The sequence below is a fragment of the Haliaeetus leucocephalus genome, unplaced genomic scaffold (assembly GCF_000737465.1).
Source record: "Haliaeetus leucocephalus isolate CR32 unplaced genomic scaffold, Haliaeetus_leucocephalus-4.0 Scaffold163, whole genome shotgun sequence".
NCBI lineage: Eukaryota > Metazoa > Chordata > Aves > Accipitriformes > Accipitridae > Haliaeetus > Haliaeetus leucocephalus.
Genome location: NW_010972599.1, coordinates 1,310,120 through 1,333,991, shown reverse-complemented (window position 1 = coordinate 1,333,991; position 23,872 = coordinate 1,310,120). Strand labels below are relative to the sequence as shown.

At 40.4% G+C, this 23,872-nt stretch overlaps 1 protein-coding gene across 2 annotated transcripts in view; it reads left to right on the top strand.

The window, feature by feature from the left end:
- GALNT13 (polypeptide N-acetylgalactosaminyltransferase 13) overlaps positions 1-23,872 on the top strand; it is a 135,602-nt gene that overhangs the window by 79,359 nt on the left and 32,371 nt on the right. For both annotated transcript variants that reach the window (XM_010563058.1, XM_010563057.1), the window contains 2 exons: positions 1,715-1,832; positions 10,837-11,017. In XM_010563058.1, coding sequence (XP_010561360.1) covers positions 1,715-1,832; positions 10,837-11,017 — 299 coding nt within the window. The remainder of the gene's footprint in view (positions 1-1,714; positions 1,833-10,836; positions 11,018-23,872) is intronic.

Sequence of the window (23,872 nt, the reverse complement as noted above, 5' to 3'; positions counted from 1 at the left end):
GTGAGGACTCCTTACTGCCAGGGCTGTGTCCAGTGCCACCACTGGGAAAAGCACAGCACCATCCCAGTGGGTCTGGGTGTCTGCACTCCGTGTGTGTGTGTGACACCCACACTAACCCATATTGGAACACTGGGATGCTGTGTGCAAATAGGGGGGTGCTTTAGCGAATTCATGTTGTGTGTAGGACGTACGAAAGCTTCCGAAGGAAGATCTGAGAAGTGCCCAAGTGATTCAGGTTCTGCCAGGGGCAGGAGCGCCGGTGAAGCCCCTCTTCCAGCTTTTTCCTGCATTGCACGTGAACAGTTTTGTTCCCGTTGACTTGCATTTTGGAAAAATTGTAGGAGCTTGCTTTATATCATCGGTGTTTGTGTAAGGCGGTCTCCAAACACAGGAGCTCTCACAGAAACTGAGCTTTAGATGGGCAGAAGTGCTGGTGCTGGAAATGCTGCACTTGCACAGATTCAGTCGCCTCATCTGACCACTGAATATCGGATATTCCTAGCAGTCATTGCAAGCAGTTTACTAAATACCTGAATGAATGAGTTCATTTGTGTGGCCGAATCGTTTGCAGGCAGGCCGTAGTTACCGGCGTGTTTGCGTGCGGTTGTACGCATGTGCGTTGAGCCAGCATTAGGTCACGCATTTTCAAAATCCAGTCTTGCCCACTTTGCAGTTGGGTTTTTTTGGTTTTTTTTTTGAAGCCGAGGGACAGAAAACAACTGCTACCTGACCGGCAAGGCTTGATCCACAGCTACATTAACGTGCCCGGCGGTCCTCACCGGCAAAGCCCGTTGGCATGGGGATGCCGAGACCTCAGCAGACCCCTTCCACCAAACCCCGTCCGTCGCTGGCCGTGGGTGCCGTCACCCCGCGTTGTGCCGGAGCTCTGCCGACGGGGGGATGCCGAGGTGCAGCTCCTGCGGCAGCGTCCGCAGGGACGGACGCCGTTGGGCTCAAACCCCGGGTTTTTGGGGCAACCCCTTTAGCTGTGTGCTCCCGTCAGGGTGTGTGTGTGTGTATGTGGTGAGAGAGCTGTGGTTCGGTGGGGACGCGTTGGTGCGGTAACCCAGAGCCGTGTTCCCGCTAACTGGGGTGAGCTTTTTTCATTTTAGACAGACTTCAAACGCTGAAAAACATAGAGCAGGTACTTATGGGGAAATAGGACATCTTTACACAAAGAGAAGTTGCACTCTGACTGGATTTGCCTGTTGTAAGGATTTATAATCCTGTTAAGAGAGATTATGCCTGGTAATTTTATGCACATTTAGTCTCCCTCTAAGGCAAAGCTGAGGCATTAAACTCTCTTCGCTAAGCATCTCAGATTGGATTTGAACTGCTGTTCTGGATGCAGAAGGCCAAAATTCCATCCACTTTACCATTACAATGCTCCTGAAATAATCTATGGAAATATGATTTTGCGGGTAGGAAGCGATCCCGCAGCTCTGACTCGGGCAGCGCTCTCATCGGCTTCGGGGGGAGCTCTGCCCGAAGGGCAACCGCACAGAGTGTGCAGTTGAAACCGTGTTGTTATTGTTAGTAGTTTATATTTAAGTTGCTGTACATAGAATATATTTATAGTCAAAATGTCTGAGGTAGTGAAATGTACTGTAGTGTCAATTAATAAATTCCACAGTGTCTTTCAAAAGGTATTTTTTCTTTTCTTTTCTTTTTCCTCTTTTTTTTTTTTTCTTTTTTTCTGTTTGTTTTCAACTAGGACCCCTACTATGGCTGGTGGCCTATTTTCTATTGACAGAAACTACTTTGAAGAGATAGGAACTTACGATGCAGGAATGGATATCTGGGGTGGCGAGAATCTTGAAATGTCTTTTAGGGTAATTGCCGTTTTCCTTCATTTTCTGTCAACAAACACAGTTGTGCTGTAACCGTTCCTACACTGCAGACAGGGTGCTTCTGCTTTAGCTGTCATGCAAGTCATGGGTTAATTTAAATTCTCAAGATATTTGGGGATGCCTCATTATAGTATTTTGGTCCTTTTACTGCATGAAACATTTTATTACTGTTTGGAATTTTTGACACTTTCAAAATAATATGTATTTTAGTAATACCTTTCTTTATAAAAGAAATGAGGCTTTCTGTGAGCTAGTGCAAATGCTAACTGACATAAACAAGATATAAACTTGTGTAGTGAAAAAAAAAATAAATTCAAGTATATGTTTTAACAGAAATATTTGAAAGTGCATGTCATCATGAACTTGCAAGTTCTCGCTGCCATTTTTACTCTGTGCGAGAGCCGAGCTCGTGGAGAAATTTCACGTCCCGCAGAAAAGTGACTTTATTTCTGCTGAGGATAAATATGTTGCCCATGACAAGACTAAAATCCCTTTGAGTGAAATGCATTTAGTAGTTGTCCTTTAGACATAAAGGAAAATTGGAAAATTGAGTCTTTGATAAGTAACTGTTAGAAAGGATGTTGAAAATTACTTTGAACATCTCCGCTGTACCACAGTTTGTGCATTTTAAGTAAGCATGCAAAACAAACCCCGGTGTCCCTGTCTAGTACCCATAGGACATGATGGGGATATCGTTCTTTCTTTTTTTTTTTTTTTCTTTTGTCTTCAGCCAGGGCTGGTAGGCTATTTTCTATTGACAGAAACTACTTTGAAGATTTTCGTAAAGCAAGTATTTCTAGAGAAGATGAACTGAGAATTTGAAAGCATTTTCAGGCCATTTTCTATAAACTATAATCATTCCCTTTTCAGTAAAATAGAAGTGTAGAGTTACTTCTTCTGACCATTAATGTTTTATATCGGTGGACTTCAACATTTTTTGGTGTATAGACCCCTAAGAATATTCCTTGGATATATGTAGGCCCCTGTGTCGGAGCTTATTTTTAACTTAAGCCTGTTAGTAGGCTTGTTTTTCATGTTGTTAGAAGTGATCCGTGGAGCAGAGAGTGACTAGCACTGCTTTAAAGAGTTAAATATGTGCCTCTTGTAGACTAATCTGCATGTTACTACTGTTCATTTTTCACCGAGTATCAGAGTGTGTGACTTCTGTAAACTGACATTCGCCCAGTTCATTGAAATTTTAAGATCAGAATTGCTGATGCACATTAAACCCTGACAGAGGGAACCTCAAAGCCGTTTGTTATTGCTGGCATTTATCGCTTACAGAAAACCTTCTGCAGGACCAATTTTGGGTGATAACTGTGGAAAGGTCCCATTCTCCTTAGTGAAGAGTCTAAAATATTTAACTCTCCTTTTGGAAAAACACTGGGTTTTCATCATAAAAATGATAATCCCTGAAAAACCAACTCTAATACAAAGGGACAAACAAGGCAATTTTTGTTAAGAGTCCGTACTGGAGAATATATGGAAGTTGATTCTCCGTGGGCTCCTTTTGGCAGTGGCTATTTTTGTTACCAAAGATACAAATAGCGATCATTTTTCTGTCAGGCCTTGTAAGCACAACAGAATAAAATAATGTACAATTCCATGGCCTTTTCCTGCTCCCTGGCATAATAGATTCATTTTGGCAGAAAGCATTTGATCTTCTGCTGAGAGCAGCATGTGAGTGTGTATTCAGCTTCCAGCATATGCTAAAGAAATGCCCTAACTAGGATATTCTTAATGCATACTCTTGCTCGAATAATGCTAATATATTTTGAAAAGCTTTCCTGAGGAGTTTAGCAATTTAATGGTGGTGTTCTGTCTTCATCTTGTGCTGTTCTGCTCTGGCTCCTGGCAGCTGCGTGGGAAACCTGTTGGGATTCGTGGCGTGAGTCAGCCAGCTCCTGGTCGGGATGATTTGGCGTTTGCAGTCATGTGTAGTGCAGGTTGAGCTGATACCTCTGCCTTTGGTACAATTTCTGTGGTTCTGCTTCCTGGGCACTTCTATAATTTATATAACACATATATATAATAGTACTTGGAGGGTTTGTTTTTCTCCCCCCCCTTCCCTAAATAATCATTCCTTGAGTCCTGTTTCAAATTGGACTTAAATTCTATTCAGTGCTTATATGAGTAAGCCAGCAATGGGCTTAGTTTGTGTAAATTTTGTGAGAATACTGTCATGAGATCTTCATTTCAGCTTTAAATTAAAAATCTCAGTCCAAAATATGTGGAAAGACGAAGACCAATGATAGCCGTGCTCTCCGCAGAAAGCCCCAGTGATAGAAGCAGGGAAGCAGCTCTGCCATTATTCTTCTTTTACTCGTTAAGACCGAGGTGGGGGGAGTGGGAGAGGAAGCACATGAATTTTGGGGCATCGTATTAGAGAACATTATTTTATGTCTTCAGAAGATTTTCCCACTTAAACTTCAAGAAACATTACCAGCGTGCATCAGCCTAATAAGAGGGCATGGTGTCAAGAATAGAAATAAAATCATGTGCTTCTAGCACTGGCAGATTACCATGGAAATGCCAGGCAGCCACACGATGCGATTTCTTGGTATTTAGAGCCTTCGCCTGTAAAGAAAACCAACCAAATAGTCAAGTACATCAAGTACAACTGGATCAATAAAAGGCCTCTGCATTGAAAAACCTATCTGATGTAAAACACCTGCAGAAAATGGGTAGCAAAGAGTGCCAAGGGGCTGGGCATGTTCCTCCAGCAGCCGCTTTACAAACCTGCAATTACCCAGCAGGTTTCCGGAATATCTCATTGCAGTCAGGAAAACACCGGGACTAAATCTTGGTTTGGAAAATTACTATGATAGGAGTCAGCCATGAGGACATTTCTAGAGCTCTTATTACATTGGATGTTTTTATCATCAAATGAAAGGGGGTTCATTTGGGTGTTGGTTCGGTATTCAGAAAACAAACCCCCAAATCCCCATCTTGATAATCCCTGCATCCTCAAAAAAATGTTATAAATGCCTTTGCCTCCCCTGGCTAATGTCTGCGACCGTCTCATCTGTAACCAGCGGCAGCAGTGGCACTATCCCCAACATAATGATTAAAAGGATTTGCGGTATTTTTGCTCTCAAAAAGAGGCAGACAGGCATTTCTCGGCTGGACGCGGTGCCTCGGGGAGGGCTCAGGAGCAGCATCCGCAGCGGGGTCCCGCATCTCCCTGCTGCCTGGCCGGGCAGCGCCGGAGCCGAGTGCCAGATCCCGGACTAACGACACGTAATCAAAGTAGGTCTGTCCTGTCGGGGCAGCCGCTCCGTTCCTGGAAAACACCGCATGTGAGCGTGGTGATGTACAATTTCCTTATTGCTGGGTAAATCGATATTTCCTCTTTTCGCTGTGCTGCTGCTCATTGCTGAACGGTCTTTAATGATGCCTTTTGGAGGATGCTTTTTAATAATGGTAATTGGGGAAAAAAACCCAAAACAACAAAATCCTGGCAGGAGTCTCTTACAGCTGTAGGAGTCACTTTAGTAAATGAAAACCTCATTTATTCTTCAAAACTTACTCTATTTTTATTTATAGAATTCCTGAAACATTTTTAATTTTCTATTAAATGCTGTAAGTGGTTTTTTCCCAGTCGGAGAATGCCCTGAAAACTTGATAGTCAGAAAGGAGCTCATATAGCTTTGGAAAGGGTATTAAAAATAATCTGCCCATCAGAAAAAAAAAAGATTATTCTTTAGAATAATCCAAGTAGGCCAAAGCAAGGCTAGAGAAAGCAAATGCGTACTCTAGTAGGAATAAGATGCTGTTTACTTTTGGTTTTCTGGCAGCTGTTGGAAGTGCAGAAGAGGGTATGCAGATGTTTCCACGTGTATTCCCTAAGCAGTGTGATATAGTTATATGTTGTTCTTGGTCTCTGAAATTTCCGTTTTGACTGTTGTAGGAATTCTTACACTAAATGAATACGGAGCAAGGATGTTTAATCCACTTGTAGCTTAGCGTGGTATCCGAGCTATAGAAATACTCATCTTACAGCCTGTGTCAATGGCAGGCACATTGTGCAGACTCCGTGTTGTGCAGCAAAAGGGACTGTCTCGGCGTGAGGGAACAGGCACGGCCAAACCGCAGCCCCCTCGCTGTGTCCCATCGCGGCCGCTGCTGCTGGACCCAGGAGTGACATCCTGAAGGTCGCTGCTCGCTTGATGTAAATGCTGGTGAGGCTGGATGCTATCGATGAAGCTTTTCCAGATATGCACAAAGGACTATTAATAGGAATTTTTCAGCCTGACTGTATGCGAGGTCTCAACTTCCAGCTGCAAAATTATAGGTGTAAGAGAGTATTTAAACACATTTAAGTAAACAGTTTTAGCAGAATCGCTCATTTGGATGACTGGAAGACCGGCGCTGTATAATTACAGGCATAACAGTGTGCAACTCCTGGCGAGGCTGAAAAGGTTGTGTGCATGCGAGATTATTTTCAGAAGTACACTGTGACATTGAAATTAATTTTGTGTGTTGGTGAGTGGAATTGGGGGTATATAAATCCCTAATCACCTGGCAAACAGATTGAAAATCTATCTCTGTGCTTTTCAATATTACTTACCTGTTTGAATATACGAACTAATTTTAGGAGCACAGTTTGCTCACAAATTGTACTCAAAATATGTTTGTGTGCTTACATTTAAAGCATACAGCATTTTTCCTTTTCTTTGGACTGCATTAATTTTTCTGTATGTCAGGATTCTTACATTTCTAAGGGAAAATATTCAAGATACACCAGTTCAGTTGATTTCATTATAGAGATCTTTGGTACTGGAGTTTTCAGGATTTTTTTTCTTCCTAATTATTACTTACGCATCACTGCGTAGCAGCAGACAAGTTTAACTCATTTAACATAAGTGTGCCTACGTGTTAACTTACGTTCCAACTGCAGTAATCTTTGGGGATTTTTTTTAAACACAACTTTGATCTATGCATATATGCATGAGATGTTTAATCTAATACCACCATCGTGCCCCCCGGTGCCTGGCTCACCCAGACCCCCACCCACACTGGGTGTAGGTGTCCATGGAGACCACCAGAGATGTGATTACAGCCTCCCACCCGGGGATGCCGGCTTCAGCAGCATCGCCGACCCAAAGCAATGGCAGCCTTGTTGTACCAAGGAACAGAAAGCACCAAGAAAATGGGGAAGCAAAGGATGGGATTTGCTGTTAGTGGGCTGGAGAGACTCACCTGTAAAGGACAAGCCGGCGTGTGTGGTGGGGTTTTTTTGGATATAGGTAGATGATAAGTACTCCTGCCGCCCCAACATAAACAAACATCAGCAGAGCTACAGGAGTATTTTTTCTGTGGTTTTAAAATTTGGAGTAAAGCCTCAAAGTTGTTTTATTTGCATACAACTTGTTATTAGCCTTAAATATTCCTGATTGATGTGCGCTGAGATTTGCAGGAACTGACTTTGACTCAGTGTTCAAAAATGATGGAAGTGAAAAAAAACCTGACAGTGGGCTGCACAGGGATCAGACAGAGTTTAATGCGCTCGTTTTATGCAATAATAGGAATGGTTTTAAAATGGCTGTGAAATCAAAGGTAGTTCTAAATAATTAATGCCTATGTTTAAAAAGGGATAAATTATGTGGGCAAATACAAGCTTTAGTTTTAATTCCATGGTGTGCATTGTCTTGCCACAAATTTTGAATTAATTAATATTTGTAAGCAAAAAGATAAATAGAAAATGGGTTAGTCTCGCATGGGTTTACAGAAGGTAAATTATAACACGCTGGATTGGACAGCTCATTTTCCAGACCAAGGAAATGCAGCAGATCTGCTGGATCTGTTCTTCACCGAAACATTTCAGTGAGAGGAGCTCTGGAAATTATCTCCTGAGTCAGGAGAAGATGGAGATTGATACAAACTGCTGGGTGGGAAAATGGGTAATGCTGAAGGACAAGATGTCAGGCTGGGGACAGGTCACTACTGGAGTTTCTTAACTGTAAAGTTGCAGCTGGATATTGGTTTTTTTCACTAAATAACTTCTCACAAAAGGTGGGGAATGAACTTGTGGAACATGCTGGGTTGGAAGATGCAGAGAGGGACTTGAAGCATGATTGAAGTACCATGGTTGGAAGAATATCTAATTTTGGGTAATTCATTCAGGTGGAAGGAGAAGGGTTAAACTTCAGAGGAAAGGGGAAGGAGGATACCTTCAACCTTAAAAATGATGATGTGACAATAACTGGTTTATGAATAATTCAGTGTGAAAATTAGAGTTAAAACTTTTTTTTTTAAATGAGATACATCAATCTTGTACCAGAATATTTGCAATCTGGCTGTCTTTAGTCCCTCGCTGCATTTAGTTGCTGTCAGGGCCCTTATTGCCTGTTCCGATGGGTGGGAGGTCAGTAAATTGGAATAATGCTGACCCAAGGGCTGCGGTTCCCACCTGCTCTCCCCCGCAGCAAACGCTGCCGGTGAGTGCTTAGCACAGGGATGCAGAGGTTTGCCAAGGGCAGGTTTTGGTGGGCAGAAAGTCTCAATGTGGCAATCTGGGGTGAGACACTGGCTCTCTTTGTTGTTCTTTTTCTGGGAAGAGAGAATAAAGATGACTAGAAGGACTGTAGGAAAGCAATAATTCATAAAATCGTTGCCATGTTCAGAAAAATCTAGGCGTGTTGGAGGAAAGATACAGTTCATTGAAAAGACCTGATTCCCAAGCTGTAGGATCCCTGGAAATTTTGCTGGCTTAAAAAATATAATGAATGTTAAAATGAAAAAGGCTGCAATAAAATTTAAATGGCAGTTTCTCTCAAAAATTCTTGGAGCATTACATGGAGCAGGCACCAGTGTCAGTAAAAAGCTGCTGGCAGGTATTGAAGACCTGAACTGAGGTGTTGTCTACAAAGAGCTCTTCAATAGCAAAGTAGCAGGGACAATTTTGGTATTCGCTGTAGTTGCAATGAAGAGTGATCAAATGTATTACCATAGTGTATCTTGTCTGTATTGTGAACAGATCTCTGGAATCCCACAATCCTTAACCATTATATGAACTTTTGCAAAGTAGTCATTTTACCATGGAATATTCAGGAAGGTTGATTTGTTTGGGTTTTTTAAATAATATTGAAAAAATAAAAATCCTTTTCTTCTGAACAGGGTGCAGGTTCATCCACATTCCTATGACAACTGTAATAGATGGCAGATTGTACCAAAGACAGCCAAAAATGTGCTGAAAAAAAATGTACAGGAACACACATTTTAAAAAATGGTAGCGTGGGAGGAATTTCCTGCCAGGGAGAGTAGTCGGAGGGGGAGAGCAGGAGCAACCTGGAGGCGGAATGGTGGTCCTTGGGCAGAGACACCGTGGGTTAAAGCACACCTCAAATTGGCTGTGCTCATTACTGTCCAGTCCAGTGGGTTCCTCCCAGGTTGCTTTGTAAGTATATCAGCAGCGTGCGTTTCAGTTCTAACGCACGCTCCCTTTCGGTGCAGTCGCGTGTTCCTTGGCATCCGTCAGCTTGAAGTTTCACCTGAACTGACTAGTTGTCACTGAGCTGCAAAACACAAGATGTTAAACACAAGACTATTTTGATGTTGTCGTTGCTTATCCCAACAGAGTACATCACTTAGCATACTAATGAAATTATGTAAAAGGATTTAGCCCTAATTAAATAAAATCTGCATTAAGTTACTATGGTAACTTACGTCTGTGTCGAGGAGCTCTAATTACAAGACTGTACCAGCATTCCTGTTTAAAACACCCAGTGGTTCTTAAACTCTGTGTTTTATTACCAGGAGATATTGTAAATTTTAGTCCTGCTGGCTGCTTAGGAGGAGACTAAAGCAAAGGGTGGGACAAGCCTAAATAAGGAACTGGGCAGTTGGTAATACCTTTGTTGACACCAAAAATGTCAGTGAACCTTAGTGAAGAGTGAATCCCAGGGAACTGATATTGTCTGGCAGAACAGCAAAGCTTTGTAACCCCATAAGCATCCGATGGAAATCTTTGTTTGCGCCTGTGTTCACCCGGCTGCCTATGTTATGCCTCCAGTTCTGCCAGCTTTTACCTTCAGCCTTCTTTAGTTTCTTCTCCAGTTCTTTTCAGAGCCTGGGAAGATGGGAGATTGCAGAGCAGTGGTTAATACACAAACTGATCTATATCATACCAAGAGTCCAGTGATCTGACAGAAAAATATGTTACTTCATTTAACAACAGGGTATTAAAGTCCAGGATTACTTGAATTTGTTTTTATGCTTGTACAGTCATATTGAAGTCACTGAGCTTACTCAGAGTATAGATTTTGGCTCAAGTAGTGGAAAGGGACAGTTTGCATCTAGAAGTTCATCAAATTCTCTTCTTTGTCTATATTTTTTTTTTTTGAGTTGATCATGGTACTCACCAGCGTATGAACCAGAGAACATACCTTTTGCATCTCTGTCTCACTGCTGTGGTTCTGTGATGTTCAGAGTACCTGTGCTTGCTGCTTTCTATTGCTGTCCATGATATTAACCAAGATCTGCTGTGCCTTTGCTTGGGATGGTCATGAACATGATTCTGCTTTGAAAAACACAAACACACACACATATATATATATATATAAAAAAATAAAAATATATATATATAAAAAAAAGTAAAAATTCTTCTCTGTTTCTTTAAATATTTTGAAACCCTGGAAAATCTAAATACACAGATAACATCCAGACCCTCCACTTAATCCATTATAGGATGACACCTTTCTAAGGTGGCGGTTTCTGTATGTTTATGCTGTGAGAACACAGAACCAGGTGAACCACTCACACGAGCTTTCACGTTGCAGTTAAAGTCTGCACGCTTTCCTTACTATCGAGAGTTGTGCCCCTGCTGTTTCCCTTAAACTCTTGCTTGAAATTCCCTGTTAAACTGTGAGCTGGGGAGATAAATCAGGAGATAGCTGATAACCTGTCTGTCAGAGTCCCTCCTGCTATAAACTCAGCACGTCTTGTATTTGTTTTAGCCAACGTTTTCTGCATATTTCAATTTCAGATCTGGCAGTGCGGCGGCTCCCTTGAGATTGTCACCTGCTCCCATGTTGGCCACGTTTTCCGAAAGGCAACACCTTATACCTTCCCAGGTGGCACGGGACACGTCATCAACAAGAACAACAGGAGACTGGCAGAGGTCTGGATGGATGAGTTTAAGGACTTTTTCTATATAATATCCCCAGGTAAGAAATTATTTTCTGATCATATTACTGTCTGTAAAGCTGTCCGAAAAAAGAAAAGTGTAAATGTAAGGCACGTACAGATAAGTGTAGACATGTATGCATCTATATGCACTGAAAGTTGAGACGTAACAGCAAAGTGCTTTCAAAATCCAAGGAAATGTCCTTTCCATGCATCAAAACCTTCTATATTCTGTTCCCAAGATAAAAATATTAGTTAAGGCTCCTCCTCTCCCAAAGATTGTAAGGGTTTTTTTCAGAACGTTATTCTCATAGTGTTAGTCTGTAAGCAAGTAGGAAAGCTCTTTGACCCATTTAGTCTAAGAAATGCAGAGTTTGGCCAGATTATCCTTATGATCCCTGAAGGTCCCTTCAGAAGGCGTCAACGGGAGGGACAGCAGAGGTGCTCCGGGTCACTGCATGGACAGCAGGAGCCCTTCGGAACACAGGACTCAGTGCCATGAAGTATCTTCACCATGTCCTTCTGTCTCTCACCACTGCTAAGTGTCAGTCCTCAGGAGAAACACTCTCTTTTAAACATACAGATTTCTCTTCTTTTTATTGATTTTCATTTATGTTTCAGTATAGTACACATAGCACATTCAAATTATGTACAGTGTAATCACATATATCACACATGATTATTTGAGGTAAAAACCATATTCCTCTTTGACCTTGCAACAGTTGTTAAGGGTTATATTGTGGGTAAATATTCTGATGAAATAACCCAACGTTGTTATATTAAAGCTGGGGATGTTTTTACCAGAAGGTAACTATGGCCTCCATATGAGTGAGCTTAGTGAAGCAGATACGTTAAAAAGGGAGTGGGACGTGGGGGTTTCGTTACTCTCCATGCAGCTCTCTGAGGTATCCCTCTGAGAAGGACGTGTCCTGTTCAGCTTGGTGCAGAGCTGCCTACCCACGGGGCTCCCTGGGCTGGCCAGAGCCATCGCTTTGGTTTGTACGGACAGTCAACGTGTGCACATGAAGTGTCATCGCATTTTAGTTTATCCTTTTTTTTTCCTCTTTATTTAAGCATCAGTTTACTTCATGCAACTAACTCTTAAATAGATCTTGGTCTTCAGAATAATATGACAACTACCCTCAAGTCTCTTACATGGCAGTTTTCATGTTCTTACTTTCATCATTTAAAATTTACCTGTTCATTTGAAAAATAAGGCTTGGAGACAATTAAATTTTTATCAAACTTAGAGTTTTAAGCAAAACTTTTTTTTTTTACCTGAACAAACACAAGAATCAAAAGCGTTAACGAGTGGCTGTGATCAGGGAAAAAAGAGTATGTACCTTCAGCGCTGGCTCTCTGGTAAAAACTGGTTTGCACCTGTATTTCAAGTAGCCTTTTGGTCACAGCCAACTTCTTAAAGCAGGCATTTTGAGCCAAGCCTTTTCTTTCTATAAATCAGGACCAGTAGTTTTATTTCATTTGATTTGACTGAAGTAAATGAAAAACAAGGTTAATATACTTTATAATGCTATTTTTCTTTTAAAGATTTGTATATAAAATGGAAAACTGTTCTGGGTGGGGATTTTTACTCTAAGCTGTTTTACTGATAGCTCAAAATTATATAGTTAATAAAAACTAAGTTGCTTCAGTTCAAAAGCCAGAATACACCATGTCTCATGTATGAAAGCCAGTTATTTTTCATAGTATTTACAAATTATTCCTTTAAATGTCTGTGGTGGAGTATAGCCATAGACTATGTGAGCTATTGTTACTATTTTATTGTGTGCTCTGGGATAATCTTCCCATTCTTCCATCTTTAAACTTTCTTCCAATTTAAATTCTGTAGCAACAGAATCAGTTTAAATTTTTACAATCACCAAGAAGAAAACCCCGGACCATATTATTATCTGTATGAGTTTGCGTTTCATCTCCAGCACAATTTACTGTTATTATACCTCAGCTCATTCCAGCTGCAAGCCTGCTTGTTTCCACAAGTTGTTTTGGCGCTTTGATTTTTCCAGCGGTTCAGGACATCTCAGTCAATCATCAGGTGCCAACATGTAATCACAAGCTGTGAAGTCGGAAAACTCTTGGTTTCTGCGTGGGTTATCGCACATGTCCTGTGGCTGTCACAGTATGTGCTCATAAAATATTCTGAGTCTATCCTGGAAAACCCTTATCAAGCCAAAAAATTTAAAGCACCATAAAAAAAAGTCTATGCACACCTTAAGTGCCCTGTTAATGGTGTAAAAAAGACATTTATATATCTATACCTTATGTAGCCTAAATATAGATGTATATAAATGTGTATATAACCAAAAGATGCAAGCATGAAACAAATCTTAAAAATAAGTCAACAGACTGATGAAACCCCATCAGTCAGAGGTTTGGGTTGGCACCAGGTGTTTTTGGGAAATGTTCACATGGCTCTGCCTCCCGCTTGGAGGAAGGGCCATTGCAAAACAACCCCATTGACAGGGTCCTCTTAAATATGGAAATTGATTTTTGTGTGGATTGTGTCCCTTTATAATTGGTAATTATATCTACCCCATTAAAGCTGAAGGAATAGGGTGTGTGACAGAAAATTTGGCTGACTGTTTCTAACATAATTGGTTTCTGCTCTCTTGCAAGAGGAAGGGAAAAAAATGGAAAAAATAAATACAATGCTGACAAATGAATGTCTAATATGATGTAAAAGTGAATTTAAAACCCATGTAAGATGCAGTCAAGTTCAAACCATAAATACATCACATGGGATTAGCCATTCTTTAATTCAGTTCTCCCTTATTAAGTTTTTTTTTGTGCAGTCTCATAATGCCAGTTCCCAATGCATTTTTGTTGAACTAAATGCATTTCTAATAATTTACCCTGAAAGCGTACATTTTCTGAAGAGCGTGAGGCATGCAAGTACTAACAATGTATATTCACCGCATAGTGTTATGTGGTGAATACATTGCACTCTGTGCTTTTATATTCTGCCTTGACAGCAAGTTTTTCTAGGCTGATGAGGAGTTAGTTGCTTTAAGGCATTTAGGTGAGCTCAAGCTCTAAAAATATCATACTAAGGGCTATTTAAAATACAATACATTTTAAATGAGGTATTAGTAAAATGCATTTGAAAGTGACTAGAATAGTGATATGCATGGTGGAATCACTTAAAAACTCCAGTTTCAAGAAGAGTGCCAGATGAAATTGCTGGTGTGTAGTTTTCTAAAATGTGTTAATATTTCAGTTAAAAAATGCTCCCAAATTCGTCATGTTTTAATTTTCAAATTCCAAAATGCAACACTCCGAATCCTAGCTAAGAACTTTTTGGGTTTTCTCTCTCTTTCTCTCTTCCATTGCTTTTCATTTTGTTTTGGGATCTTCAAAGCAAGAGTCCTTTTGGTTACAGCAGGACTCCCTCTTAGGCCTTGATTTTTAAATTTTTTTTTTTTTTTACCCTTTTTTCCACAGAATTTCTACTGAGATATTCTGAGTTGTGGGAGTGAGGAATTTAGTGCTGAGCAAAAGGTTAAGTTCAGATGTAGAAATTAAAATAAAAAGGCCATGGGGAAATATATCTGATTTAAGCCTACCTTTGACCAGCTTCCATATTTTTCCAGCACATCTGTAAAACCTGGAGCAAGCCCCCTCACTATGGACTTTCCCTGCTCTGCTCCTTCATTGATTTGACATGTCAGTCATATCTGACTGACATGACTCCAATGCAACAGATTAATTTGGAACCGCCCAATTAAAAGAAAATGAAACTTACGGCAGTAAGAAATACCTATTTCCATCTATCGGAGTGCACACATTGCAGAATGCCGTGTAAATCGAGTGATGAAGTCATACCTCTGCAGATCTAAGTATTTTGAATCTGAGATTTAGTTTTGGAAGTGGATAACGAGAAGCACGTTGGATGACGTAAATCAGGACCTTAGTCTTTTCTGCTGCTGGTTCCAGCCTGGAGCTGTCTGTGTGGTGCTGCTGTCACAGGGCATTATTTGGTGTGACGTCTTCTGTCAAGGTGCTGGGTGGATGGATGGATGGATGCCGTCCAGGTTTGGAGGAGTGGTGAATACTGACGTGTCATCTTCTGAACTGGCCAGTATCCGGAGGTTCAGCTGGGTTGAAAATGCCCTATTTGAAGGTTTGGAAACATGCAGGTGCTTTTGATGGCAGAAGCCATTGTGAAGCTCTGTCTAGAAAAGGTCAGATGAGCACACGTTTTGAAGTTTCCTCATTAGCACTTGTACCTTTGACAGGAGTTACAGATTATTTCCTATTGTATTGGAGAGGAGCTTCTGAAATCACTTTGGATAGTCAGTTTTGCAGCTACCTTTACAATTTCCTAGGTTTCAGCAAGCAGCAGGGGAGGATTTTGTCAGCGACATTTTTTAAGTTGGATGTCCAATATTAGGCTTTCTAGCCTGCATTTCATCAGCTGGTTTCCGAGGTGAGAAGACATCCCTTCTCCCATGGAAGAGACCAGTTCTTGCCGTAGGCCATTTTAATTTAGGCTCCTAAGTACAGATATAAATGCAAGGCTATCTTTAACGAACCATTTTTCAGCAGTCTGACATCCAGTGGGATACCGTGCATTGCAGATACTGCTTTCCACAACGATTCCTTTGGGAAGGAAAAGCTGCTAGTGGAGGCATCGTTTTCCTTCTTCTGCCTGGGGACGAAATTCCTCTTTCAATTTCCCTATCAAAATTTCCCTGGCGTTGCCACAGGGCTGGAGTCCTTTAGCCCTTTCTTTTATACCAGTATGAGGCCAAGGTGGCTCTAAAAATGCAGTCTCCATCCAAAAAGGTGGGAAGATAAGGAGACAGAAATCAAAACCACCCTGCAGTATTTCAGCTCTAGGGGCAGGGCTGTACGGGGTGTGGGAGGGGACATTCCCTCTGCACCCCTAGGGTAGCCGGGTTTGAGCGTGCCTTTGGCTACTGGTGATAAAAACAAGACCACAGTTAGACGAAGCACAAGGGGATTACCTTGCCAGCACTTAAATACCTGTGAATTCTGCTATCTGGGGAGGAAGACAGCTCTGTTTTCAACTGATTTAAATGGCTCTGTACATACAGCACAGCCTTTGGATCATGCCGGGGCTTCCCTCGAAGATCCCTTGCGCAATCGCCGAGGAGACCCTCGTAGAGCTGTAAATTACGTCTCCCTTTCTCATCATGTTAGCAAGCTCTCCTGTCGTGGGTTCCCTCCCCAGTACCAGTGCTGTCCTGGCTGCTGGTCCCTCCCCTCTCCCACCTGATGGACTTCATTCCTTCATCTCCACCATGTTTTGGCACGCTCCTTGCCACTGGGCATCCCTGGGGGACAGGCATCCCACCCTCAAACTCATTAGCCCAGCGATGGCAAACGACCCCGGAGAGCTTTCGGCATGCAAAGGGCACGCACAAGAGGTGCGGTTGGGCTTCATGGCTCGACTTCTTAACCTCGGCTCTGTGGGCAGGGGGGGCGAGTTAATAATTTCTAGGTCATTTGCTTGCAATTGTTAGTTATAGGTACAACTGTGGAGCCGATGCAGGGTAAAATGATTCAGTTTTTGTCACGACAGTTTTTAATGAAACCATTTCTTTTTATTAGAAAAGTTAGGGTGAGATGCCAAGGTACTTTTTATATGTGTTGTTAAGTTATTCCTTGTCTTTCTATGAACAAAACTGCTATTCACTTCTGAAATGAGCACAAATCAGCAGAAACTTAGTGCTGCTAAATGTACTCTCTCTTCTTTACGCAGTTATGCGTTTGCAAATTTGCACAAAATTCAAATAGAGAACCTATGAAGAAAATTTTATTGAGATAGAAAGGTGAAATTAGGTCAGTAACAGTGATGTTGGCAGGACAAGATTTGTTTAATTCATAACTTGATGTCTGTTGCTGTTTCAGTCACTGGAAAGAATTTCACTATAGGTCTCCTTTATATTTTCTGATATTTTTGAAGTTGTTTATGAATACGCTATATCAATTGACAATTAAAATGTGATGATGATGTTCCCCAGGATTAAGAAGCAAATGGAGGAGAAAGGTACTTAGAGGTTTTAGAAAATAAAGTTAACAATAACATTTTAACTAAAAAAATTGTAATAAAAGCACATAGGAAATAGTAGATTTTTTTAATAGGTCATTTCTAAATGTCAGAAATTATTTCCTTATATTATTAAACTGTTTTTTATCCTTTTGTCTGGCACGCCTTTCTCTTAGTTTATTAATCTGAAAAATACAGATCTCTAGATAATTCTGTTAGAGAACAAAGTTGCATGTTAGTAATTAGGTCTCTGAAGCTATTATCTATCAGTGCACACTCATCTACTCAGCTCTCCTCTGGGACCTGATTAATTTGATTTCTTAGATGATGTCCTAAGAGAAAGAGGAACCAATGGTTGTTCACTGTGGCGTTGTGTTAAATATATCTTTTGGTATAATTAGGGTGCATACCTAGTAATTATATTTCAGGGTAAAAGTCTTGATCAGTCGAGTTACGAATTGCTTTCTTGAGGCTGTCTTCTTGTAAAAATATAACTGCACTGAAGAAGAGCCCATCTGAATTTTTTTGTGGTCTTAGATTTAAAATTGCTGCCTTCCCTTATCTTTGTAGAAGCTGTGTGTGGCTAAGAATAAAATCTTTTATTTCTGCTACCTTTGAATTTGGCCATCCTATGTGTTGCCTGTTTGTTCATGCCACATGCTCAGATGAATTAGGAACCAGAATTTTTAATATATCCAACCTAGATTTAAAAAAAAAAAAAAAAAAAAAAACCATACAGATTAAATTCTGTGCAGAATGATTTGAGTTGAAAAATAGGCTTAATTTGTCACATGGTGAGAGTAGGAGGAACAATTCTTATAGAAAAAATACTCCATTTGTAGGTTATTTGCATTGGTGTGTGGGGAAACAATGCAGTTCTATTTTCGCTGTGTGTTTTGGAGTGCAGAGTGGCTTTGCTCTCTGGCTGGAGCCGTGTCCCAGCATTGTGAAAGCTCTGTTTGCTGAGGCTGGGATGGGTTTGAAAACTGAGAGTAAGATCACAAAATATGGTTGTAGTAAGGAACACTCACCTTTTTGTTTTAGTATAAATACTGCATTTGACAAGGAGTTTTGAATTTTTCCTGGCAGGAACCTAAGAGTCTGGAGCATGACTACAGTCTGAATCCACAAGAGCCAAATAATTCAGAAGAGTTTAAAAAAATCTCAGAAATGCTGGAATCACTTCAAAGTGGATTAAAGGAAGTCCTTTTCTTAGACAAGAAAAGAAATATATGAATTTGTTCTGAAAACGGAGGAGCGGCTGCGTATTGCCCATTTTACAGTTGACGTCAGTAGCGCTCTGAAGCCCATCTCATTTACCATAAGGTTAAAATGGTACCGGGGACTTGATCTGACAAAGGCGGCTTTCCTCCTAAATCAGTACAATTCCTCACAATTTTCTGACTGCAAAAAGTGTTCTTTACCGATTCCTTGGGAAAGCAAAGTACCCAAAAGTGGGATGGCCAACCTCATCCCGGTGAGGCAAGGTGTGCCCCATGCAATGCCAAGCTGCAAAGTCAAGTGCTGCATATTCATTTGCTTTCAGCAATTCTCTCTCCTTCCCTCCATATCGATCTTTTATTGACATCCCTCTTAAAAAAATCTAATAGCTTAATAATTACTAATCTCTGTTAGTATATTTAGCAGTCAGCTTTCTGTCATTTTCACTATTATCTATTAAATTGCTAGTGTAATTGATGTAAATCAACGGTGCAGGATGACACTCCAGGTAGTTCTTTGCTATCAAACCAACTTGTTCCTCACGTACAAGACCATGCATCTTATTTTACTGTTTCAAACACATGTAAGCATGTTTGTGTATACCCAGGTGAATTTGCACGTATGTACCTTCTCAGGCTGTGCCAGTCACCCAGCACACTATTCCTAGCAGCCTTATTCACTTCTTTTTCAAGTTGTTCCAGCATATCTCATTCCACTCAGCCTGTATATTCCTAAATGTAGGCAGTTCCATCAATTTATGCATTAAAATACTGTATCTAATCATTGAATGGAAATAATTACATGCTCAGAATAGGCCTGCATTTGCACAGTCAGCTGAAAAAGATAATGCATATAATAGTTCAGTTTCTCTGTACACTTAGTGCATTGCTAAACCACTTTATCTTCTTAATAATCAGTTAGTATTCAATTCCTGTGTCCTACCTAGTCTATTAAAGTAAGGCTAAAATGCAAAGTTACATTATTTTTCGAGCACTTTATTTGAAGCATTATTGAGAATTTAAATATAGTACTTTATAGTTTTAATTTGGGATTCCAAGATAAGTGCTTGTGTTTTACTTAGATTTACTCAGCAGATGATGCGCAATCCTCCTTTCAAGTGTAATTATATAATTAGGTTGATAATGACTGTATCAATTTAGGAAGTAAGAGCTCTTGACAAACATTTTCACTCTTCCCTTACCTATTTAGCATTTTACTGCTAGAGGACTGCCAGAGCTGCAAGTGCACTAATTCCAAAATAAGTTCATTTAACCTGTGGTGTTATGATCCCGCAGGGAAATACACATGGCCGCCCTGGTGCACCTGCGGGACAGCTCAGCTCTGCACTGATTCCGTGAGGAAAGCACTCACCCAGAGTGAGGAGGATTTTCCATGGGAGAAAAGCACTGCACTGCTGAATTGGGCTGCTCCTCCCATAGTCTGCCATGGGTGGGAAACGGGTGTGCTAGGGATAAAAAAAGAAAAAAAGAGACAAGGAAAAAAAGGGGTTGGGGGGGAAAGAAAAAAGAAAAACAAGAAAGCAAGCAAGTACAAAATTTAATACGACTTTTTCAGCATGACTGTTACCAAAGGTCCTGTCTTGGTTCCTTGCTCAACTAAATTCAGCTGTAGGGCTGAATGCATCATGAATGAGGGATGAAATTTCTCGTGGTCAGTCGGTCTCACTCTAGGCATTAATTCTGCCCTAGCCAAATACGAATGCATTCTTGTAGGCACTCTTAAGCGCCAGAAATATTCTTTGACTCCATATGCGTAAGAGACTGCTCGTACAGGGCTTACTGTGATACCTCTAGGAAGAAAAGCAGTGAGGGGGCCAGCTGAGCTACTGCTGCTTGAATCAAAAAAATACCTTTCTTCTGTTGCTTCTCTGCTTATATTTAAGACACTAACATTGAAAACCTGAATCATATTGATAGTCCGTGCTTATTGAGCTTCTCTGATTGAAAAAAAAAAAAACCCAAACAAAACAACCCCCCAAAATATTGAATAAAAGTAATTGTGCTGCAAGATACTTATCTTTATGGTGTTACTCACTGTTTCTTAACTTTTCAGGTAAAAATTACATGTGTCTGTATATGCAGATATACATTTTTCGCAGAAGCAGGTGAGGAGGTGTCTGACATGAGAGCCGTACCAGCACCAGGGGTTATTTCAAGGCTGGCTGTGCTGTGCAGAGGGGGATGCTGTGGCGGGCGAGGGGCTGGGAGGACAGTGGCGTTGGCTCCAGATGAGTCCCGGGAGGTCGTGCTGTCCCCATCTGAATGAATATTTGGCTGGCATTATTAAACCCTGATTTTTTTTTTAATAATAACAAACTTGACCTAGGTTTCAAAAGGGTACACAGAAAAGACTGGAGCAAATCCATGCTGGTGTTTTGAATTAGACTGCACCACTGCTGCCAATTGGGAACAGCGGGCAGTTACGGCAGTAGCTTTCCCTTTACACAGCGCTTGAATTTAAAAGAGATTACCCCTGTTTTCCATCGCAGGAGTCTGTCTTCTGCATACCAGCCTCTTTCCCGCAGTGGTTTCGTGGCAGAAGCTGGTGAAGTGCCGTGGATGCTTTCCCACGTGGCGTGTTTGTCGGAAGAAAGGGCAGGACTTGGAGCACCTCAGTATTTAGCTGAATATTGTGTTATTCAAACCAGCAAGTGCCTTGAGAATTCATGTTTTTTGACTTCGGTCTTGGGGTCATCTAGCTTGATTTCATTCAAAGGTCCTTAGGACAGGAGGTGTGAGAATTTGGGTTTTCCTGTCTTGTAGTTGTTCCAAAGGTCCTGACTTATTAATGCTGCCCTAACCTAAGGCTGCAGTTAAAAGGGAGCTTAAAACCTTTCTTCCTAGATGTGATCCCTCTTTTCTGAATATCCATTGGTTTTTTTAAAGGAGAAAGATGACATTTGTAGATCAACACACACAGAAGTGCTCCCGTGTAATTAATATACACGAATCGAGACAGATCAAATCCATGTTTTATCTTTTGTGTCATTTATAGCACTGATATTTGCAAAGAGCATTTTATTAAATTTGTAATAAAATGGAGCATAAAGTGTGGGTTGGCAGATCATTGCCAGACAGGGCCACCATAGATTATTTTTTCCTAAAGGTATCTCTTGTGGGGCATATTACAAATCTCTAATGACTTAATGTAGCTTTTCAGCTGATAGGGAAGAGTAGAAAGAAAACCTTTATTATTTTATATGCAATATCAATGGAATAGAAAAAATAATATACTCATGCATACTGCGCCCAATATTGAAATACCAGGTAATACAAAACATATATTTGAATACAGTGGGGACAGAGGCTGGCTTTGTATTTTATCTCTAAAATTTCTGAGTTGGGAAACAATCCTGGTTTGTAGGGTTGCATCGACATTCAAAGTGAAACTCATTTAAGATACCCACAAAATAGAGATTGATGGCTGAGCTACTTGGCTAGTCGTAATACAATGAATGTCAATGACAAATGTTTTCATTTGAAAACAGCATGAATGTAAGGGTCTTTTATGAAGGTATTTAGTAAGTTTTCCAGCTACAAAAATACATTTTTTTACGTAAACACTCTTATAACTTAAATCAGCTCTAGCCTTGCTATAGTCCTAGTAGCACAGGTTTCACTCCTGTTACACGTTAGTAAAAGAGACGAAATTTCCCAGGAACACTTAATTTTCCGTATTTTTTATTCCAAAGAAGAGCTATAATGTAAGAGGTTTTTATGGTTTTCACAGGAAAAACGTTTTCACTGTCCTAAGTCTTCTAGTTCCTCAATAATTTTACTACTTAATTTTTACTCTTTGGTGCTGGATGTTCAAAGCAAAGTCAGAGGTTTCTGTTCAACCCTGCCTCTCTTAAAAGCTTTCCTGAGATACGGACTGCAGAACCATCTTAATGATGGATTAATTTTATCCATAATAATGTTCCCATTGATATCTATTTCAGTAAAATTGATATATTTTTCTTTAGTGTCTGGTCAAAATTGGCAATGTAAGAGTTAATTAGCCTATGTCTTTCTCTCTAAAATATATGTTTATTAAGTATCATACATTACAGGTAGGTTTATAGAGTAAAGCAATATTTAAAGTCTTAATCTTTTGCTATAGAATTAAGCTTTAAATGTGCAACACATTATCATGCAATGCTTTATTTGCAGAAATATTGACAATATTGACTCATTTTCTGGAGTGATAAGATTTTTTATGTTAGAAATTGTAAGCATATTTTCTCCAAGCATATATAGCTGATGCTTTCCCATGAAAGGTGCAGAATCTTTATTCCACACCATATTTTATATTATGAAACCACTACCTATATTTATCTTAAATCACTCATGAATTGATATAAGAACTTCTCAGGAAGAGGGTGGAGGGTGGGTGTTGGGGGTTTTTTTTGGAGTTAGCACATTTTTTGTTTGTTTTACTCTTTAATGAGTTATGCATGGCTTTTGGCAATATAAATAAGACGTGTCAAGGAACTAATGCTTTGGCTAATTAGACAATGCATGTATTACCAATTAATATGTCTGCTTTTGATACGGATACAAGATGAAAGTCCCTGGATTTTGGAAGCGTACAGCATGATGTGTATTATTTTCTGGATTGTATTGTAAGGAGCTCATAAAGCACTGCAGGACCGGCCTGGTGTTCAACCGCGGTCCTGGGAGGGATGCGTCGCTCCTCTCGTGTCGGCAAAGTGACGATGCGGACTGCAAGCCCCTGGTTACCATTACACGAGTTTCCCAAGCCGTCACCCTCTGTCTCCTTGAAGGAAAAGGCAGCAGAGCGTGCTGGCGAGAAGCATTCTCCCAGGCACCGGCTGAATCATATTAATACAGCAACTAGTATTCTTGCAAAATTATTAGCAAGTACTCTCCTTGCTTCTCTGTTAACATGTGCCATACTGGGCATCCTGGTGTCGCAAACTCATTTTTAATTTAGCACTTTGCCATCTTTAATCCTGTGAAACATAATACAATTTTGAATCTTCCTTTGGTAGTAAAAAAAGCAAAAATCAAACTAAACCATCTCCATCTCTGGAGGTTCCCAGTGGCCTCCAACTTGGTTCTTAGCCTTCTCAGTTAAAGGGGGCACCTCAGATAATGAGCTGGCTACCGAGCAACACGATGCAGGTTTTCAAAGCTGAACTACAGACAGGTGTGCTAGACGGGTCTCTCTGGTCACATTGCTCTCCCTTTTAATACACTAGAACATCAGTTCAGTGAAACAATGTTTTTTCTCTCAGGCTTTTCAAGGCAGCAAAAGGTAGCAAAAGCCTAATTTGGATTAAGTTTTCAAAGTGTTATTCTTATATAAAGAAAATTATTCTTAGTTCTGCAACTTCTATTTCATTCCAGATGATTTTTTTTTTCATCTTTATCATCATGAATTAATGTCTTGTTCTGCAGAAATGGTACATTTTGCCAATTTTAAAACTATACCCTCGTATGCCAATTTGCTGGACGTGCCCATTAGAAAAAACGCAGGTGTAATGCAATGCTGCAACCATTTAATTTGTTCTACTTGAAACACATCTGCTGCTCTGTTAAAACAATCCACTTCTTTCCCGAGATACTTTTAGTCCATTCTTTCGCACGCTACACTTTCTGTAGCTACTTGTGATGTTTCG